Genomic DNA, 19,374 nt, shown 5'->3' with positions numbered 1-19,374 from the left:
AATAAACTGCTTAACACAGAGATGACTAGAAGCGTAGCCCCATTAACTTAGTGAACAAGTAAGGACTGCAACAGCAGAATTGTAGTCTTCCATTTCAAATGTTAAGGAATGCAAACAGTTGGCAGAGCTGAGAAAAGTAAACAAGACTTCTGCCTGGAATAACGGAGACTTTTAACCAGCAGGAAAACTCTAGCATAAATGAAGACAGCTGGAAACTGTACAGAAGTTAAACACTTATGTCCTCATTCAAGTGATACTTGTTGGGTTTAAAATAAGAGACAAGCAGCAAAGTTAAATCAGAGCGCATACGTACAAGTTTCACTGCACATGTTCAGGGCAGGGTACACCCAGCAGACATCAAGGACCTGTTAATACTGTGTAATTCTTAGGGCTACAAATGACCATCGGAATCTAACAAAATCTCAAGATCCAACAAGAGTGAGTGCGCAGGCCATTTATGTTTAGAGATTTAAAACTAATGGAATGCAGGGGCAAATGGTTTGCGTTGCCTTCTTTTATCCAGATGTGTTAAAAATATTCAGCTTTGGTCAGAAATCCACATTAAGTATTCACACAAAATTAATGGCTCTTTCAGCAGCATTTCGTGTAGATCATCCGCATGAGCAGAGTCATACCTGTGGGAGCAGGAGAGATGCTACTTCTTTTTTCAATGAGTTTTCTAAAATCAGAGAAAATACTGTGGTACTGTTTCTCAGGGAACACAGTAACTTAAGGTAACACCACAGAATGGCAGCATTGGGCTGATGTACAGCAGAAAGGGGTGTCCATCTATCCATACAGTAAATAGAGTAAGAACTTTTAGGCTGTGGTCTGACGGAAAGTCTATGTGGAATCAAATTTCAGAGTTGGAGCACTGAATTGCAGTGAGTCACACAGAGAGCCTGAGAGCTGCCTTTGTTCCACTTGTGTCTGAACGTTGGAGGAGAAACAGCAGGCTCCAGTTTTCATTAACGTATTTTCAGAAGTATAAAATTCATGTTCACTGAACTTTTTTCCCACTTGAGGTCTTTCAACTGACTTTCAAAAAATGCTGTCATGGTAAGAACTCTCACTTCTAAATTAGTCTAACCCTCATGCTTCTGTATTACACTCTTATGTCTCATTCTTTTCCTACCCTCTTCTCTTTTTTTTCTTTCTTTTTTTTTTTACACACCTGCTTCAGTCATGCCTGGTGGACCTGGGATGTGCTACTACTGTTCTTAGGCTTCTCAATCCATGCCGGTTCAGCAGCTCAGGTCATAGAAGGTAAGCTTTCTCCAAATCATGTGTTAATCGCGAGTAAGAGTTAATTTTAAGATGAGCTTTCTTGATATGTAAAGATATTCTAATCTGAAGTTTTTCATTTTTTCTGCTGCTTATTGTTCTTAATTTCATATAGGGAAGCTGTTGCAAGTTAAGAGCTTAAATTGCCATTCCTTCTGGAAAAGAGAAAGTAAAGTAAATGCATTGGTCACCACATTTAAGATGGCTTATTATGCCTGCACTCTTAAGATTGCTTCAGAGTGTACTAGCCAACAGAAGGCACTTTAAAGATGTGGAAAATACTGGATTCTTTTGAGTGTGTAAAATCTGGAAAAGGTAGCAGAAAGCAAATGAAGTAAATACAAGTGCCATTTAGGCTATATAAGAAATGTGCCAGTCACAATGTGAGTACAGATGTGATTGATTCTCGTTAAGTTGTACTGAGATTTTTCCCATTGAGTATCTTTTCAAATTGTGATTTTCAGATCTCTTGAGTTATACATTTATTTTTATTTGCCTTTTTGGCCTTTAGAAAAGTTTTCCTGTAATTGAGTCTCACTTATTCCTATAACAGAGCTGAGTTGCTTCTTCTTTCAATGCATCTTCTCAATACACTGCCTCAGATTTCAATTTAAAAAAAAGATCACTGTTATAAAAGTCTATATGCAATTTTTAAAAAGATGAAATATTTGCATATAAGTATTCCTGTATGAACAATTATCCTCATATGAAATACACTTTTTTGTCTTGATTCAGAGTGAAGTAGGCTGTACATTTGTTATGTAAATGACTGCTAGATGATTATGTGATAAGAGCATTAGAAATAATCTGAGAGAAACAGATACTGTGTATGAAGTACTCAGTATTTTTCAGAACAGCTTTCCATTTATCAGTACAGTCATAGAATTGGAGGTACATCTAAGAGTCAAAGATCTAGATAGCTGTCTCAGTAAATAAATGCTGGAAGTGCAAATGAGGAATATGTTTTGCTATATTACAGATAAGTTGTATTTTTGTATTGATATTTTGTATTGCTAGAGGACAAGCTATATTCAGCTATTAGAAAGAGGAAAATGTTAGTGTATATCTGAATGCAGATAAAACTTATGGAGATTCCCACATTGCATTACATGTTAAGATTTTCTTGAGCTGATGAATGACAGTGTTGTGAATGAGATCTGGTCTGGAGAGAACTGTTGCTTATTTTTTCTCCCAGTGCTTGGTTTGAATGTTTTCTTCTGCTGAAACTAGGTGCTGAGTGCTGGAAATAGGAATAAAATATTCCTTGCTATGTGACACTGTAATTATATGGAAGAGATAAATTCTCCTTGTCATTTCTGCTTCAGATCTTTTAGTGTAACCACTTCAGAAATATCTTTTACTTCCTTTCCCACAGTTCCTTTTAATTAAAGAAAGCATGGCAATGAATTTTATAAAAATAATGTGTGTAAACAGAGGGAGATTAATTGATCTGCTGTTAAACATGTTGTTTTTTATGTTAAACTTATATAATATCCACTTTTTTTTTTTTACTGTCCTCTTTAGTATTACTGCTTTATAGAATTCTCCAGTCCATTGAGTATTGTGCTATCTTTCTATTGGCTGAACTCTCCTCCCTATCCTCATAATGCATTTATGGCTGAAAATATATGTTTAGCATTTTAAAATGAAGTTAGATATCTATTATATAATACTAAGATCATCCTATATGTTGTGTCAGAATGTATAAGTGTAAAAAAATAAAATTACTCATTCATAATTTTAAAATTCTGTTGTGTGTTCAGCAAGTGCATACTATTTGGTCATTATTTCATTAAAACTCTTAAAAAATGCTTGGATTTTGCTTCAGAGTGTAAATAAACAGGAGTTCAAAAAACTCATCAGTTCCTTGAACTAGCATTCTGAATTCTGTCAGAAGATTATAGTCTGTTTTACTGCAGCTAGTACTGTACAAGTACAAACATACACATAAATATACATCTCCCTCCTTTCTTTCCTTTTCACCCAAGCCATTTGAACCACAGAGATTTTTTGCAGCTTTTCTCTTGTGTTCATGAAATCTGAGCTGATGTAATAATCTGTTCTGCTTGGATTTGTGTTTGAAGGTTAAAAGTATGTTGGTGTCTTACTGAATTGCCTTATCATTTCCCCTTTGTTTAAATGACAGTTAAGCATCTGTACATAATAATAATAATAAAGTTGTATGGATTTATCTGGCATCACTTCATGTTCCAATACGTTAATTACACACCAGATAATGTGTCTTCATTCACCTTGATCATCTATGGCTGCTTTCTGTACATTGCTTTCAAATTTCAATCAAAAACTAATCTAGCGAATAGAATATTCTCAGAAGATAGTCCAAAACATGCTGGATTATGAACAGTATTAAAGATAAAAAATCTGAATCCTAACACTGATGAAATTTGATTAATAGGATCTTCCCTCTGATTTGCTCTAGCCTCTTGCAGAAGCCATATTTAATTCTTCCCAGATAACTATGCAGTTATCAGTGTTCTTCAGTTCCTGTCATTCAAGTTAGCATGAACCTTTTTTAAATAAGTAAGTCAAATTGTTTAAATGCATGTGGTACTGCAATTTTGTCGTGTTTATGCTTTTTAAGAGAAGCTTTACAAATTTCTCACTGACATCTGGATTTTATTAACTGAGCTGAACAGCACTTTCCTGCCCTAAATAATATGCTCAGCAATAGCTTGGCTGTCAATAGACAGCTGACTTGACAGAAGCAGAATGGAGAAATGTTGCATTATTGATTTTCTTTGGCTGTTGATCAGCTAATGTAATGCATACAAACATTTAGCTTGCATTTTTTCTCCAGGATGAACGGACACAAAGAGTATAAATTACTATATATATATACATCTATAAAATAATTTCTCTCAAGTAATTATTGCATGCACTTTGCATTGTATTACATGCATAAAATCACACTGATTTACACATTGATAAGGATGGCTAAATATATTCCTTTATAAGACGGGATAGTTATTGTAATTCTGTTTTGCATGGAGCACACTGTTTTATTAATTAAGATGTCACTGTATAATCGGGTTCCACTTTGAGCATTTGAGCAGCACAAAGTGCAGTTGAATTTAAACTGAATAGGGCACTGTATATTTTTCAGAGACATCTTCAGGCTGTTATCAGCTGTTGTGCATATAGTTAATGCAGAGTTTAACCTGATTTCCCAGCCATTAAAAATATCTTTCCATGCAGAACATAGCTAATTTACTATGGAAAATCATTTAGTTAAGTTGTCGTCATCTGTATGAACAGTAGAACAAACTTGATTTAATAAATTTGTTCCATTTTCTCACTTTTCTAAAGAGAATAGTTCTCACTGCAACATTTTCTACATGATAATTCTCTAAGACAATAAACTTCTTGTCCGCTAAGCTATTCTACCAGTTAGCAGATGTTTTTTTCTTGAAGCCTCTTAACAGAAAACCACCTGGCATGGATGTAGTGTTATAATGGCTATCTTCATTTCCTCTCTGAAGGAACAGAGGAACACAGGAAGCCTGCAGCAAGCAGCTGTTTCCATGATCTAAAAGGAATTTAAAATTTCAGTTCTATGTTCTTTTGCCACTAAATGGTATTTGAAGGATCTATTCTGACAAAAAAGACTATAATAAAGTAGCTTCTTTCTGTATTGCGCTGACTCAGCTGTAAATGATGCAACACAATTTCTTGAAGTCCTAGTGGTCACCTGAAAGTACACGTGTTTATTATATATACTTGCTTATTCACTGTCATGCCCATTCATAGATTTCTCACAGCTTTATCCTAGGTTCATAGATTCATAGATACATTAGGTTGAAAAGGACCTACAAGATCATCTAGTCCAACCATCCTCCTAACACCATCCTTACCCTCTCAGCTACTTAATCAAATCCCTTAGCACCTCATCTAAACGCTTCTTGAACAGCACTAGGGATGGTGCCTCAACCACCTCCCTAGGCAGGCCATTCCAGTGCCTGACCACTCTTTCAGAGAAAAAATGTTTCCTCAAATCTAATCTAAATCTTTCCCAGCACAACTTGTGGCCATTCCCTCTCATCCTGTCATTAGTTACCAGGGAGAAGAGGCCCACCCCCTCCTCACCACAACCCCCCTTCAGGAAGTGGCAGAGTGCAATAAGGTCTCCTCTGAGCCTCCTTTTCTCCAGACTAAACAATCCCAGCTCCCTCAGCCATTCCTCATAAGACTTGTGTTCCAGACCCCTCACCAGTTTTGTTGCCCTTCTCTGAACACGCTCCAGGGCCTCAATGTCCTTCTTGTAGTGAGGGGGCCAAAACTGAACACAGTACTCGAGGTGCGGCCGCACCAGAGCTGAGTACAGGGGGATGATCACCTCCCTGCTCCTGCTGGCTACACTATTTCTAATACAGGCCAGGATGCCATTGGCCTTCTTAGCCACCTGGGCACACTGCCGGCTCATGTTAAGCCGAGCATCAACCAACACCCCCAGGTCCTTTTCCTCTCTACATTCTTCAAGCCATTCTGCCCTAAGCCTATAGCATTGCATGAGGTTATTTTGGCCAAAGTGCAGGACCCGGCACTTGGCCTTACCGAACCTCATCCCATTCAGCCTATCCAGATCCCTCTGAAGGGCGTCTCTACCCTCAGGCAGATTGACGCATCCTCCCAACTCGGTGTCATCTGCAAACTTACTGAGGGTACACTCAATCCCCTCATTTAGGTCATCAGTAAAGATATTAAACAAGATGGCCCCCAATACCAACCCTTGGAGGACACCACTCGTAACAGAACACCAGCTGGACTTAACTCCATTAACCCTCTGTGCACGGCCCTCCAGCCAGTTCTCCACCCAGAGAAGAGTGAACCTGTCCACACCACGGGCTGCCAGTTTCCCCAGGAGAATACTGTGGGAGACAGTGTCAAAGGCCTTGCTGAAGTCCAGGTAAACTACATCAACAGCCTTTCCCTCATCTACCTGTCTGGTCACCCAGTCATAGAAGGAGATGAGGTTGGACAAGCACAACCTGCCCTTTGTGAACCCATGCTGGCTGGGTCTGATCCCCTGGTTGCCATGCACATGCCGTGTGATCTCCCTCAAGATCATCTGCTCCATAACTTTCCCTGATACCGAGGTCAGGCTGACAGGCCTGTAGTTCCCCGGGTCTTCCTTACGGCCTTTCTTGTAAATGGGAGTCACATCAGCAAGCCTCCAATCTTGTGAGACCTCTCCAGATAACCATGAATGCTGATAGATGGCAGAAAGCGGCTTGGCAATCACTTCTGCCAGCTCCCTCAGCACCCTTGGGTGGATCCCATCTGGTCCCATGGACTTGTGGCAGTTCAGATGGAGGAGGAGATCTCTGACTGTCTCTGCTTGGATCACAGGGGGTGCATTATGCGCTCCGTCCCAGACTTCCAGGTCAGGGCAAGTACCCTGTGGACAACTGCTCTGTCTATTGAAGACATGTGAAGAAGGCATTGAGAACTTCAGCCTTTTCCTTATCATCTGTGGTTACATTCCCTGCCTCATCAAGTAAAGGAGACAAATTCTCCTTAGTTTTTCTCTTGCTGTTAATATATTTGTAAAAGGGTTTCCTGTTCTCCTTTACAGCAGTAGCCAGTCTAAGTTCGAGCTGGGCTTTTGCATTTCTAACTTCCTGCCTGCAAATCTTGGCAAGTTCTCTGTAGTCTCCCCAAGTAGCCTGTCCCATCTTCCAGAGGACATACACTCTTCTTTTCTCTCGAGTCTCAACAAAAGTTCCCTTTTCATCCACACTGGTCTTTTTCCCTTCTGGCTCGACTTGCGGGACTCAGGGACAGCCTGCTCCTGTGCCTTTAAGATTTCCATCTGGGGGAGCATCCAGGCTTCCTGGACCCCTTTACCCCTCAGGAGTGAGTCCCAAGGGATCCTGTAGCTCTGTTACTCATTCTGTGTTCTACGGAGCAGCTGTTGTGTGAAAATTGTTTGCTGCAGGTACTGTTTGTAGTACTTTTAACAAGTATCAATTGCACTAAAATATTTTAACTCTAATTTACTTTTTACATGCTAAGCACAATGCCTGATCTCAATGACCTTGTGTTATGTATTGAACTATAGCTTCTCACTGCATAAATGAAAGGATGACTGGGGAGAATGAAGTACTGTTTCAGGTGACTGGGAAGAGCAGAATATAGTGATTTACTTTGTGTGCTGGTGTAAGAACAGTCTTGGTTCACACAGTTGAATGCAGACACCAATATATATTTCAATTGCCAACTGCCATTTCAATAAATGAATGGGGAAATGAGGGATGTTAGCCTCATTTTATTGTCTCTCAGAGTCCAGATTTTGTTTGGATGCAAACTACTGGACTCCTATTGCACAGATGTTAATCTAGTCTAAAACTTGCTTCAGAGAATCCCTAAGACACAGCTGCTCTGAATGCTTGGCCCTGCTTGGTGTCTCTGAGGTGTTCTGTGATGAGAGAAACCAGAAATCTCTTCTGCGTTATAGATGCAAGTTGTACCACTAAAATCCGAGGTTTGTATTGCATCAAATGCAAACTTCAGTGTGCATAAAACAGGTAATATCTTCCTAATGCTGTTCCCCTCTCTGTTAGGTGAATCCTCAAAATATATATATATATAATAAATAAAAAAATGTCTGGGATGTTCAAAAGAGTTCCAAATAATTTATTTCTTAGTGTTTTCCAAATGAAGTACTTTCTTTGAAGTTTGCCTGTCCTTTTGGATTTCTTCCCTTTTTTTCTTCTTTTTCTTTCTTTTTTTTTAACTTAATTTTATTGTGTGTGTGTGTGTGTGTGTGTGTGTGTGTGTGTGTGTGAAACATGGATATGTGGATTGTTTTTTTCCTTGTTTTTTCTCTGCTTTCTCCAAATTCATGCAGTGGTTTTGCCAATTCATGCAGCATGCCTTGACTAGAAAGATAATAAACTGTGCTGTTTGGTGAAATATGACTTGCCTTACAGGGCATACATGTTCATGTGGGATCTCCATGGCCTGATGGGGCATTGGCTTTACATAACAAAATTTTGGTAGTTGGTTGTGCATAGGGAGAGGACTCTGAAAATAGTCTGACTCCATCCTTTTTTCCACCCTTATTTTAGATATTTATATACACTGAAAATATTCCCCCTTAATCTGCTGTTCTCTAAATTAAATAGATTAAAGAGTCTCTAAGCCTCTTCTCACAGAAGAGGTGCTTTAAACATCTTCTTGGCACTTTGTTACACTCTCTCCAGTAGCTCTCTGTACAAGGAAGCCCAGATCTGGACATAATGCCACTGATTCAGCCTCACCAGTGCTGAGCAGAGGGGAAGGACCACCTCCCTCAGCCTGCTGACAACACTTCTACCAGTGTACCCCAGGATATCATTCTCTGCTAATGCAAGAGCACACTACTGGTCCTTTTCTGCCAAACTGCTTTCCTGCTTACTGGCCCCCAGAATATATGCATATATGGGACTGTTCATCCAAAGGTGAAGAGCTCTGGTGAGGCCAGTACCCTGATAACTAGTGACTGGAATAGTCTCCTTTCAAAAGAGTGAGCGTGAGCCTTGAATTGCAACTTATTTTGAAAGTGAAATCCAGCATATGGATCATAGGGCCTTGAATGCCCACAGCATATCACACAAGAATTTTACATATGCTTTAACCCCACAGAAGTCCCTGACAGACTTTCTAGTTAGTGGGAAGGAATTAGCAAGAGTTGCATGTGGTGCTACTTTTTCTCAGTAGTTCTTGGGTGAGCAATGAAGAGAAAGGAATAAAAATTAAACCTGCTCCAGTTTTAGGTATACAAATGATGTAACTGATATAAGGGACCGCTTTTTAAATAATATTGTATTTCAACTAAATTTCCCTTTGTTATGTACTCATTCTAGTAGTGTTAGAAAGATTCGTTTTGCAGTGCATATCTGGAGCACATACTGAATAAGCACAGAATTGTGACTGTTCTGGATTATAAACATGTTTTCCAAAATCTGTGCTTAAAAATATGAAAATTATTAAAATGTGAAACTAAAGGAAATAGTTCTACTCATTCTGGCCTCTCATAACACTCAACATGCTAGAGATAAATAAAGTGTAACTGCACAAACAAGAATTGTTACAACAACGTCGTGGAAGATTTTTTTTAATACGCCTAGACCTAGAAAAACATATTTTACAAACTGTGAATTCACACCACTGTAATTCAAACAGTAACTCCATTGATTAACTTGTGGAATGAAAGAGATTCCTATGGAATGTAGAAAAAGAAAGGTAGCCACTAGAGCAATGTATATAAAGAAAACAGTCTAGTGGTGTGTGCTTTGAAAAAATCCTTTCACTTTGTAGATATGTTTTAAAAATGATGCTAACTGAAGCATTTCATATTTAGATAGCATATTTAATGCAGGATAATTTGGTGAACTCATTTTGAGAGTTATAACATCTTTTGTCAGAAGTGAATTTGATTAAAATAGTAAGAAATAAATTTCTATTTATTTTCGCCTTTAAAATGAAGATTTAGAAGGGAATTTTAAATCTACTTGCTAACAGCACAACTGTCATAAATATGTATGATGAAAGTATAAAGAGATGAAATCAAAAGTAGAGGAGAATCATGTTTAGGCATTCCTAATTTGCTTCCTCTCTCAGCTTAGAATGCTCTTGGAAATTAAGAGGAAAGATCTGACAAGTATGCAAATGCAGTTTGAAATTACCTTTCCCTCGCTCTAGATTTACAGAAACTGAAATGATACATTCTATTTCTTTTCTGTAGTAGAGGATGTTTATTTCATTAGAGAAGTAGAACTCAGGAAATATTCTTACTTATATATATCATATCTTATATATATCTTATATATAATGGAGTAGTATGAATTAGTTATAAATCTGTGGGCTTAATTAAATATCATTGTGTTCTACAGAAAATAAATATAAAATACTGAAAGTCTGTCAGTCAAGTAGAATAATTTCTATGATTCTATGAGATAGGCATAGACCACCTCACTGTGACACAACTCTAGATATCAACACCCTGTTTTAAAAACCTGTCTTTGTTTCTGTACTTATCAGAATTCCCTAGTTCATTCCAGGTCACCGTAGATGTTCGCATACCAGATATGATGGTGGATATTCACATCTATGTAGCTCAAGTTGTCTGTTCAAGTAACATAATCACAACATTTCAGTTTTAGGGACATCCATTCAGATACAAGATAAATGTCTTGTCCTGTTGAGTCTAACGTTATGTAGTTGCACTCTGTTAGCCAAAATTACTTTGTGTTTATTTTTCTTTCTTTAAAATAACCTTAAAAACCCTTCATAGGACTCCACAGGCTGTATCAACTAGTTTGTTGGTGTAATTCCCAACCAAACATTACAGCTGCCAAACAGACCACTGGGGAAGCTACCAAGCTTACAAAGAAGTCAATTTTTGTGGGCAAGTGGCTTTCCTGGGGAACATGTAAGAGAATCGATACTTTTGATCTCAGTGTTGTATATGTCAGTGTTCTGGTTTTTACTTTCTACTTTTAGCTACAATTATCATATAAAATTAATGTCTCCATGAAACATACTTAGCCTTATATGAAAACAACTGTTGAATACAAGTTTAGTTTTACCATCAATCATATTTACACATTTACAGAGTCTGAGTTTCGGTATTGTTTGTGGATCCTAAATTGTACAAAATCATCACAACTGTAGTGAAAGCAGCAGAATTACCATAATCCACCCCAGGTGAATATTGGTTTCCTTAATCTGTTTTTCCAAAAAACAACTCAGATTTTGATGATCAAGAAAGCAGTTTGAAGTCAATTCTTCCTCCTCAGTTTTCATAACTGTTTCACCTCTAATCTACTGCAATATTCTGCCATTACTTGACTATTCTTTATTACTGGTACATTTTGCATGTCTAGCAGATCCCACAGTGCCACTAGAAATTCTGATGTCTAGATTTCAGAGGATTAATATACTTGTGTGCTTTACAGATTGTTTGCAGGGTGATATTTATGTTTGCAGTACATTTATAACTTGCTGACAGACTAATCAGAGAGAAAACTTCTAGATCTTATTCTTTTAGATTTTCTTGACAGCTGTGTGAATATGAGAAGGAAACAGGAGAAGGCGGAGAAGGAAAATGATTCCAGCTGATGGTGGAAGAAAAAGGAAGTGGAAGGATCTGAAGAACTCACTGCTCAGAATTCAGAGAGCATAGAACCTAGCTTGCATAATGCTATAAATGCAACTAGATTAAGAACTTCTGTAGAAATTCTGAGACATCAAAGTGCAAGCATTAGTTCAGATAAGATTAAAATTTTATGCATCAAAGCTATGTTATTACTTCATTACACATATCTGAGCTTATCACCAGTAAAATTGTTGAGACTTCTGCTATTCAACATTCTACTAATATTAATAATATTAAATTATTTTTTGCTATATATGTACAAAACAAAACATTTGTCTAAAACATCTATATACATAAGTAAATATAAATATGTATATATTATTACTATTATTATTTTACTTCCAGTAGTACAACCTAAAATCTAACGAAGAATTTAGCTTTTCAAGAATATATCTACTGGTTATTCCATGCTGTGAATAACCCATGGAGAACTGCTGGCGGTATGTTGCAGATAAAAAAGAGTTATTTTAGAAAATCAACATGATAGTAGATTTGTTAAAGTGAATATTAGCAAGCTGCAAACTGCATTATCTGAAATTTCACTTTAAATTGATGATCTTAATATGAATTATTATCTACCATGCTGTAAATCACTTAGTCACCAGACAGGGATCAAAGATGTCAATTGTAGATAACTCTAGCTTTGATAAAAGTAGACATATGTCAATCTGAAAGTAATGCCTCCTATTTATTTCGATGGAAAAAACAAACAGCAGATCCAAAGAGCACAATCACACTATTTGATAGAGCAAATTCTCAGCTACAAAACATATACTCATCATTATTAGCCACTTCAGATGGAAAAGCTGATGGAGATGTTCTTGATTTTGTGGCATGACAGCTGAGCTAGAATATGGCTTGTCTTTGATGTTACTATTGCCACTGCTGAAACATACCACCTGTTGCCTGTGCTAACATCCACTGTTTGGTAGCAATTGTCAGCAGGTGTTGATCAGTAAATGCAATGTTTTCCACATAAAGGAATTCAGTGATATACCTCTGTTTTGTACACACTTCCATGTCAGACACTATTTAGTCAGTGTGCTCCTCTGCTGCTACTTATCACTTGACAAAAAAACATAATCATAGAACTGTTCAGATTGGAAAACACGCTAAAGATCATTAAGCCCAACAGCAACCTAACTGTACTACATTAACTCTAACAACCCACCACTAAATCATATCACTGAGCACCACATCCAGATGGCTTTTACACACATTCAGGGATGGTGACTCAACCACCTCCCTGCGGAGTCAATTCCAGTGCTTAATAATCTATAAAGAATTTTTTCCTGATACCAAACCTAAACCTCCCTTGGCACAACATGAGGCCATTTCCCCTTGTTCTCTCACCTGTCACCAGTGAGAAGAGACCAACCCCCCTCTCACTGCAATCACCTTTCAGGTATGTGAGGAGAGTAACAAGGTCTCCCCTCAGCCTTCTTTTCCCCAGACTAAACAGCCCCAGTTACTTTAAACACTCCTCATAGGACGTATTCTCCAAGTTCTTCACAAGGCTTGTTGCTTTTCTTTGGACTTGCTCCAGCACTTCATTGTCCTTTCAGTCTTGAGGTGCCCAAAACTGAACACATTACTTGAGGTCAGGCCACACCAGTGCCGAGAGTTGGAGGATGATTACTTCCCTGGTCCTGCTCACTGCTCCATTCCTGATACAAGTCAGGATGCCGTTGGCCTTCTTGGCCTCCTGGGCACACTGCTGTCATGTTCAGCTGACTGTCCATCATCACAACCAGGGACCCTTTCTGTCAGGCAACTTTCTAGCCACTTCTCCCCAAGCCTGTAGAGATACTTGGGGTTCTTGTGACCAAAATGCAGGAGCCAGCACTTGGCCCTATTGAAACTCATACAATTTTCCTTGGCCCATCGATCCAGTCTATCCAGGTCCTTCTATAGTGCCTTTCTATCCTCAAGCAGATCAACACTCCCTCCCATCTTAGTGTCATCTCTGCAAATGACACATCTTAGTGTCCCATCTCTGCAAGTTTACTGTGGGTGCACTCAATTCCTTCATCAAGATCATTGATAAAGATGTTAAATGGGAGTGGCCCCAGTACTAAGCCCTGGGGGACACCACTTGTGACTGACCACCAATTGGATTTAACTCCAGAACAGCTCTTTGGGCCCAGCCATCCAGCCAGTGTTTTTCTTAGCAGAGTGTATGCTGACCCAAATCACGGGCAGCCAGCTTCTCCATGAGAATGCTGTGGGGGACAGTGTCAAAGGCTTTACTGAAGTCCAGGGACACCACACTGACAGACTTACCTTCGTCCACTAAGCGGGTCACTCTGTTATAGAAAGAAATCAAGTTTGTCAAGCAGGATCTACCATTCATGTACCTGATTCATGATTGACCTTTTATTGAAGGAATTTTATGGAATATTGCTGGATTGTCCAATTTCTATTGCTATATCAACAGGGGAGAAAATCATAGAATCATGAGATAATTATAGAATATCCCAAGTTAGAAAGGACCCATAAGGATCACTGAGTCCAACTCCAGGCTTCACACAGGCTCCAGATGCTTCCTGAACTCCAGCAGCTTCAGGCCATTATCTTTGCCTTGGGGAGCCTGTTCCAGTGCCTGACCACTCACTCAGTGAAGAATATTTTCCTGATATCTCACCTGAACCTCCCTTGTCACTGCTCTGTGCCATTCCCTTGAGGTTCTTCGCTGTCACTAGAGCGAGATCAGCATCTGCTCCTCCACTCCCCTCCTGAGGAAGCTGTAGTCCACCATGTTGTCTCCCCTCAGTCTCCTCATCTTTAGACTCGACAAAGGAAGGGATTTCAGCTACTCCTCATTTTTATTTGCTTTTTCCAGAGTTGCCTTTCATTTCTTTGAAGAAATTCCTGCAAAATTAACTCAACTTCCTCTGTTTCATCTCTTTTTATGGTGTCTACCAAAAATATACATCTGCAAATCTGATGTCCCAGGACTATGATCAGTCCTGCTGATCAGTAATTTATACTGAGAAAATAATTATTTTGTCATTATTAAACAAAAATATGTGTGACAGAGTTAGCTAAGATATGTGTTTTAACATCCTTATTGCTGCTGACCTATACAGTATATTCTGAGTAGGCAGTCTGGTATTGCATGTGTACCACAATTAAAAATACTGCAAGCAGAAATATAAATCAGTTGTAATGGTTTAATTTGAAGAAGTGGAAATCCAAAAGATGAAAGAAAATAGAGAAAATGCATATTTATTCTGAGAGTGAAGCTCTATAAAATTGTATCTTCTCTGTTCCACATCTTTATTTTTATTTGCTACCAACTAGAAATAAAAACGACAGTCTGTCTCCATGTGCACTGAAGAGTATTTAAAATATGCATTAACTACTTCCCTGAATTTGACTCCCTGTCACCGGTTTGCGGGACAGTTTGACCCGGTACCGTGACAATTGAGGCAGGGGACCCACGGGCCCACACCCCGGGGAAGGGGAAGGGGAAGAGGGAAAAAGGAGAAGGGAGATGGGCCTAGGAACAAAACAGCAGCAATGATCTGAGGAGGAAAGCTAATTTACTAAATAAGATATCAGAAAGGAAAATAACACAATATAATATAATTGGAATTGAGGCAAATGAATCAAATAAAATGAGCAAGAGAGAGAGTGTCCGATAAACCAAAGGCCTTACGCTAACACTGAAGGCAGACGGCTGCAACAAACACCCACTGCCGAGCGCTCGGTCCCTAAGGGAAGAGAGAGTCCCGTGACCGCAGACAGTTTTTATCTTTCCCTCTGGGCGGAAATATGTTAAAATGCAAAGCGTCGTACAGTCCTCTGGGGAATGCAGTTCTTCTGAGACAGGTACACCCAGAACTATCGACGATCCACAGAGCTGGAGCATTAACTCTTTAACTCCCAATACACCACATGATGTTATGATGTGGAATATCAACAATACAACAAAAATCATAAAACCATAACACTCCCTTAGAGCCCCAGTTTGTAATTGAACTTGTGCCAATAAATACACTTTTTAAATTTTTATTACTTGAAGACATCAAAATTAAAGAAGAGTTTTGAAGTATGGTCCAGGATACATTTCCCTCTTTCTTATATAGTGACTGTTAGTTGTTCAGTACTGCTTAATAATATTGACATTCTAAATTTTATATGTGAAATACTATATGTGGGAACTCTGCCTTCATTGATAAGTTTACTGATAAAGAGAATAATTCACTATACTACTTTATTTTTAAAATTTCTCATTTTCTTTTGTGCTTCCTTAACACATTTGATAAGTGACTTGATTGCTTTGTTTTTCTTTTTTCCGTTCTTTCAATTTTTTGTTTCTCTTTCTGGATAATTTAGTTTGAGGAGAGTGACATTGCATCAATTGGTGATACTGTTGTTGAAGTGGATAAAATCTGATTTATTTGAGTATGTTGTCATAGTTTTATGATTTTTGTTATTAGTATTCCAGATCATAACATCATGTTGTGCACTGGGAGTTAAAGAATTAACGCTTCAGTTCTGTGTATTGCTAATAGTTTTCTGGTACCTTTCTCAGAAGAGAAAAAGAACTATAAAGCCCAGAAGACTTCACTGTTCTGTTTTTGTTTTCCATTCAGAGGGAAAGATAAAACTGCTCAGGAGTCATGAGACTGCCCTTTTTTTTACTTCTGCTTGTCTCTGTGGTGTGTGCTCCATAGCTATCTCACCTTCTGCATTTGGAGTAAGGCCTTCAGTATTGGACATTCACTCATTTTATTTGATTTACTAGCTTCAATTGCAAGTATATTGTATTATATCATGTTATCTTGCATTCCACTATCATGTTTCGTAAAGTAGTTTTCTCCAATTAGCTTGTTGCCACTGTTTTGTTTTAAGGCCCGTCTTGAGGTATATGTCCATGAATTCCCCTGTCCCATTTAGTCAGATAACCAGGCCAAATTGGGCCAGAATTGTGACAATGTGTTCATTAAAAATTATTGAATTTCACATTATCAAGACCTGTATTAAAACGGTTACTTACTATAAGTAGTTAAGATATAAATGACTTCAGAAAGATGTGTAAGCTGTACGTATAATGCCAAGCCTCCTTTACAAGATCAGGGCCCTAACATTTTGATGTTGTTGATTTATGATAGTATTAGCTAAATACCTCAGGTGTGAATATTGTAACTGGTAAACAGATTAGTACTGGAGGCAATGTAGGCTGTAATGATCATGTCTTGGTCAAGTTCCTTATCTCAAGGAGTGTGGGCCTGACAGCAGAGCCAGAACTCTGAATTTCAGGACAGCAAAATTCCAGTTATTTAAGGAATTATTGAATTTGATCCCCTGGGAAAATTGTAGGGACATAGGAGTGAAACAGAGTTGGCAGCACTTTAAGAACACCTTTCTGAGAGTGCAAGAGTTCTCCATCCCCCAGCATAAAATACTAAGCAGAGGAAGCAGGAAACCAGTTTGGCTGAGCAAGGACCTGCTGATTAAACTGAGGGAAAAGAAGGGAAAATAAAGTATATGCAGTGGAAGCAAGGGTAGGTGGCCTGGGAAGAATATAGAGATGTTGCCCAGGTACAGAGACTGGATCACAAAAGCCAAGGTGCAGATGGAATAAACTTGGTTAGCTACGTTGTTCAAAAGAGACAGGAAAAGTGGAATGTACTTTCTCTGATAAATGAGAAAATTGGCTTCCTCAGACATGGAGAAGACTCAGGTACTTAACGAGTTGGTCTTCACAGCCAGTCAGACGGCTTCTCACACCTCTGTCCTTGAACTTCTAGATGAGGGTTGAGAGTGCAAAATCCCTCCCAGTGTAAATGCAGAGCAAGTCCAAGACCACCTCATGAGGCCGAATGTGTACAAGCCTATGGACCTGAACAACATGCATCTCAAGATCCTGAAGGAACGGGCTGATGTGGCTGTCAAGCCATTCTGCACCACATCTGAAAAGTTGTGGCTGTCAGGCAAAGGCCCTGGTGACTTGAAAAAGAGAATAGTTACTTCAATTTGTAAGAAAGAGATAAAAGAAAGATCTGAGGAACTACAGGCCGGTGAACCTCATGTCTGTCCCTGGGAAGAGCATGGAACAGATCCTTCTGGAAGAGATGAGGAGGTCATCCAAGATAGGCAGTATGGCTTCACCAAGGGCAGACTGTGCATGATCAATTTGGTTGCCTTCTATGATGGAGTGATGGCACTGGTAAACAAAGGAAGTGCAACTGCTGTCATCTACCTGGACTTACATAAGGTATTTGACATGTTCCCACACCACATCCTTTTCTCTAAATTAAAAAGATAAGGATTTGAAGGTGAACTGTTAGGTGGATAAGGAACTGGCTCAATGGTCATAGCCAGAGGGTTATTGCTAATTGCTCTATGTTCAGGTGCAGGCTGATCACAAGTTTTGTCCCCCAAGACTCCATTTATGGTTGGACTAGATGATCTTGTAGGTCCTTTCCAACCTAATGAACTTATGAACCTATTTTGGGACTGCTTTTCTTCAACATCTTCATCAGCAGCATAGACAGTAGAATTTAATGCATTCTCAGAAAGTTTGTAGATTATATTAAACTGAGTTGTTCAACTGACAAGGTAGATGGAAGAGATGCCATTCAGGAGGACGTGGACAGGTTTGAAAATCGGGCCCATGAGAACAATGAGGTTCAAGAAGCCATTTGGAGAAGGATTTTGGTCAAATAGCTGAATATGAGCCAACAGGGTGTGCTTGCAGCCCAGACGGCCAACTGTATCTTGGACAGCACCAAAAAAGGGGAGCTAGCAGAGTGAGGGAAGCGACTGTCACCCTCAGCTCTGCCTTCATGAGGCCCCACATGGAGTACTATGTCCAGGCCTAGGGCCTCCATCAAAGGAAGGATACAGAGCTGTTGGAGCAGGTCCAGAGGAGGAAAATTAAGACAATCAAAGGGTAGGAGCATCTCTCCTATGAAGACAGACAGAGGGAGTTGATATTGTTTAGTCTGGAGAGGAGAAGGCTCTAGAGAGACTTCACTGCGGCTTTCCAGTACTTGAAGGGATCTTATAAGCAGGAGAGGGACCAACTTTTTACACTTATAATGATAGGATAAGTAGGAACAGTTTAAAACTAAAAGAGCAGAGATATAGATTAGGTGTTAGGAAGAAATTCTCTACTCAGAAGGTGACATGTAATTGAAACAGGTTGCCCGGAGAAGTTGTGGATGCCTCAACCCAGGAAGTTTTCAAAACCAGGTTGGATGGGGCCCCGGGCCCCAGTTGACTCGCAAGTGGCAGCCCTGCTAACAGTACAGCAGGGGAGTTGGAGGTTGATGATATTTGAGGACACTTCCAACCTTAGCCATTCTATAGACCTAAGTTTTATAATTTTCCTAGAATAAATTGTTACCCACAAGTCTCATCGGTTCATATAATCCTCCTTTTGCCACTGATCTAAGAACAGAATCTTATAGAGCAGTGAGGGGCTAGGAGAGACAGTATGAGCAACAGTAGAAGCTTCTGAGTAACTGTTCTCCATCCGGGCTTCCCTTTAAATCTGAGATGAGATCAAATATGAGATGAGAATTTTGCTCCAGGTCAGTGCACCAGACTATGCTCAGTGTCTTTAAATACGTGTCTGTCTTTCTCAATCTGGGCAGACAGCCTCTGTTGGCATCTCTAACTGTTAAATCTGGAAAACTGTCAAACGCCTCTCCCAGTACTTTAAAAGAGAACTGTCTTCATAATCTTGAAAATGCATATTTTGGTAATGAGAGCATTAGTCTTGACTGCAAGAATCTGTGTCCTTTACATTCAAGAGACAAAAAAAGACAGGTAAAGAGAAAATGAGAAAACCAATGTAATCTTTCCACATTAAAATATACAACAGACTTGGTTAACTGTATTTTGCTTGTTTTCTGAGGTTATTTTGAAACAAGAAGGGCAGGGTGATCATTCATTTTTGTTTTGCTATGAACACT

The 19,374-nt window shown here is 39.0% G+C and overlaps 1 protein-coding gene across 1 annotated transcript in view; it reads left to right on the top strand.

Moving 5' to 3' along the window:
- Positions 1 to 942: 942 nt before the first annotated feature.
- Positions 943 to 19,374, top strand: part of COL15A1 (collagen type XV alpha 1 chain) — a 153,101-nt gene continuing 134,669 nt past the window's right edge. The window contains exons 1-2 of the mRNA XM_065753005.1: positions 943 to 1,059; positions 1,184 to 1,266. Of these exons, the coding sequence (XP_065609077.1) occupies positions 1,049 to 1,059; positions 1,184 to 1,266 (94 nt within the window). The 5' untranslated portion in view covers positions 943 to 1,048. The remainder of the gene's footprint in view (positions 1,060 to 1,183; positions 1,267 to 19,374) is intronic.

This window comes from Cyrtonyx montezumae, unplaced genomic scaffold, assembly GCF_038088225.1.
Source record: "Cyrtonyx montezumae isolate F1298 unplaced genomic scaffold, pur_monq_1.0 scaffold_8, whole genome shotgun sequence".
NCBI lineage: Eukaryota > Metazoa > Chordata > Aves > Galliformes > Odontophoridae > Cyrtonyx > Cyrtonyx montezumae.
This window is presented reverse-complemented; position numbering and strand designations above follow the sequence as displayed.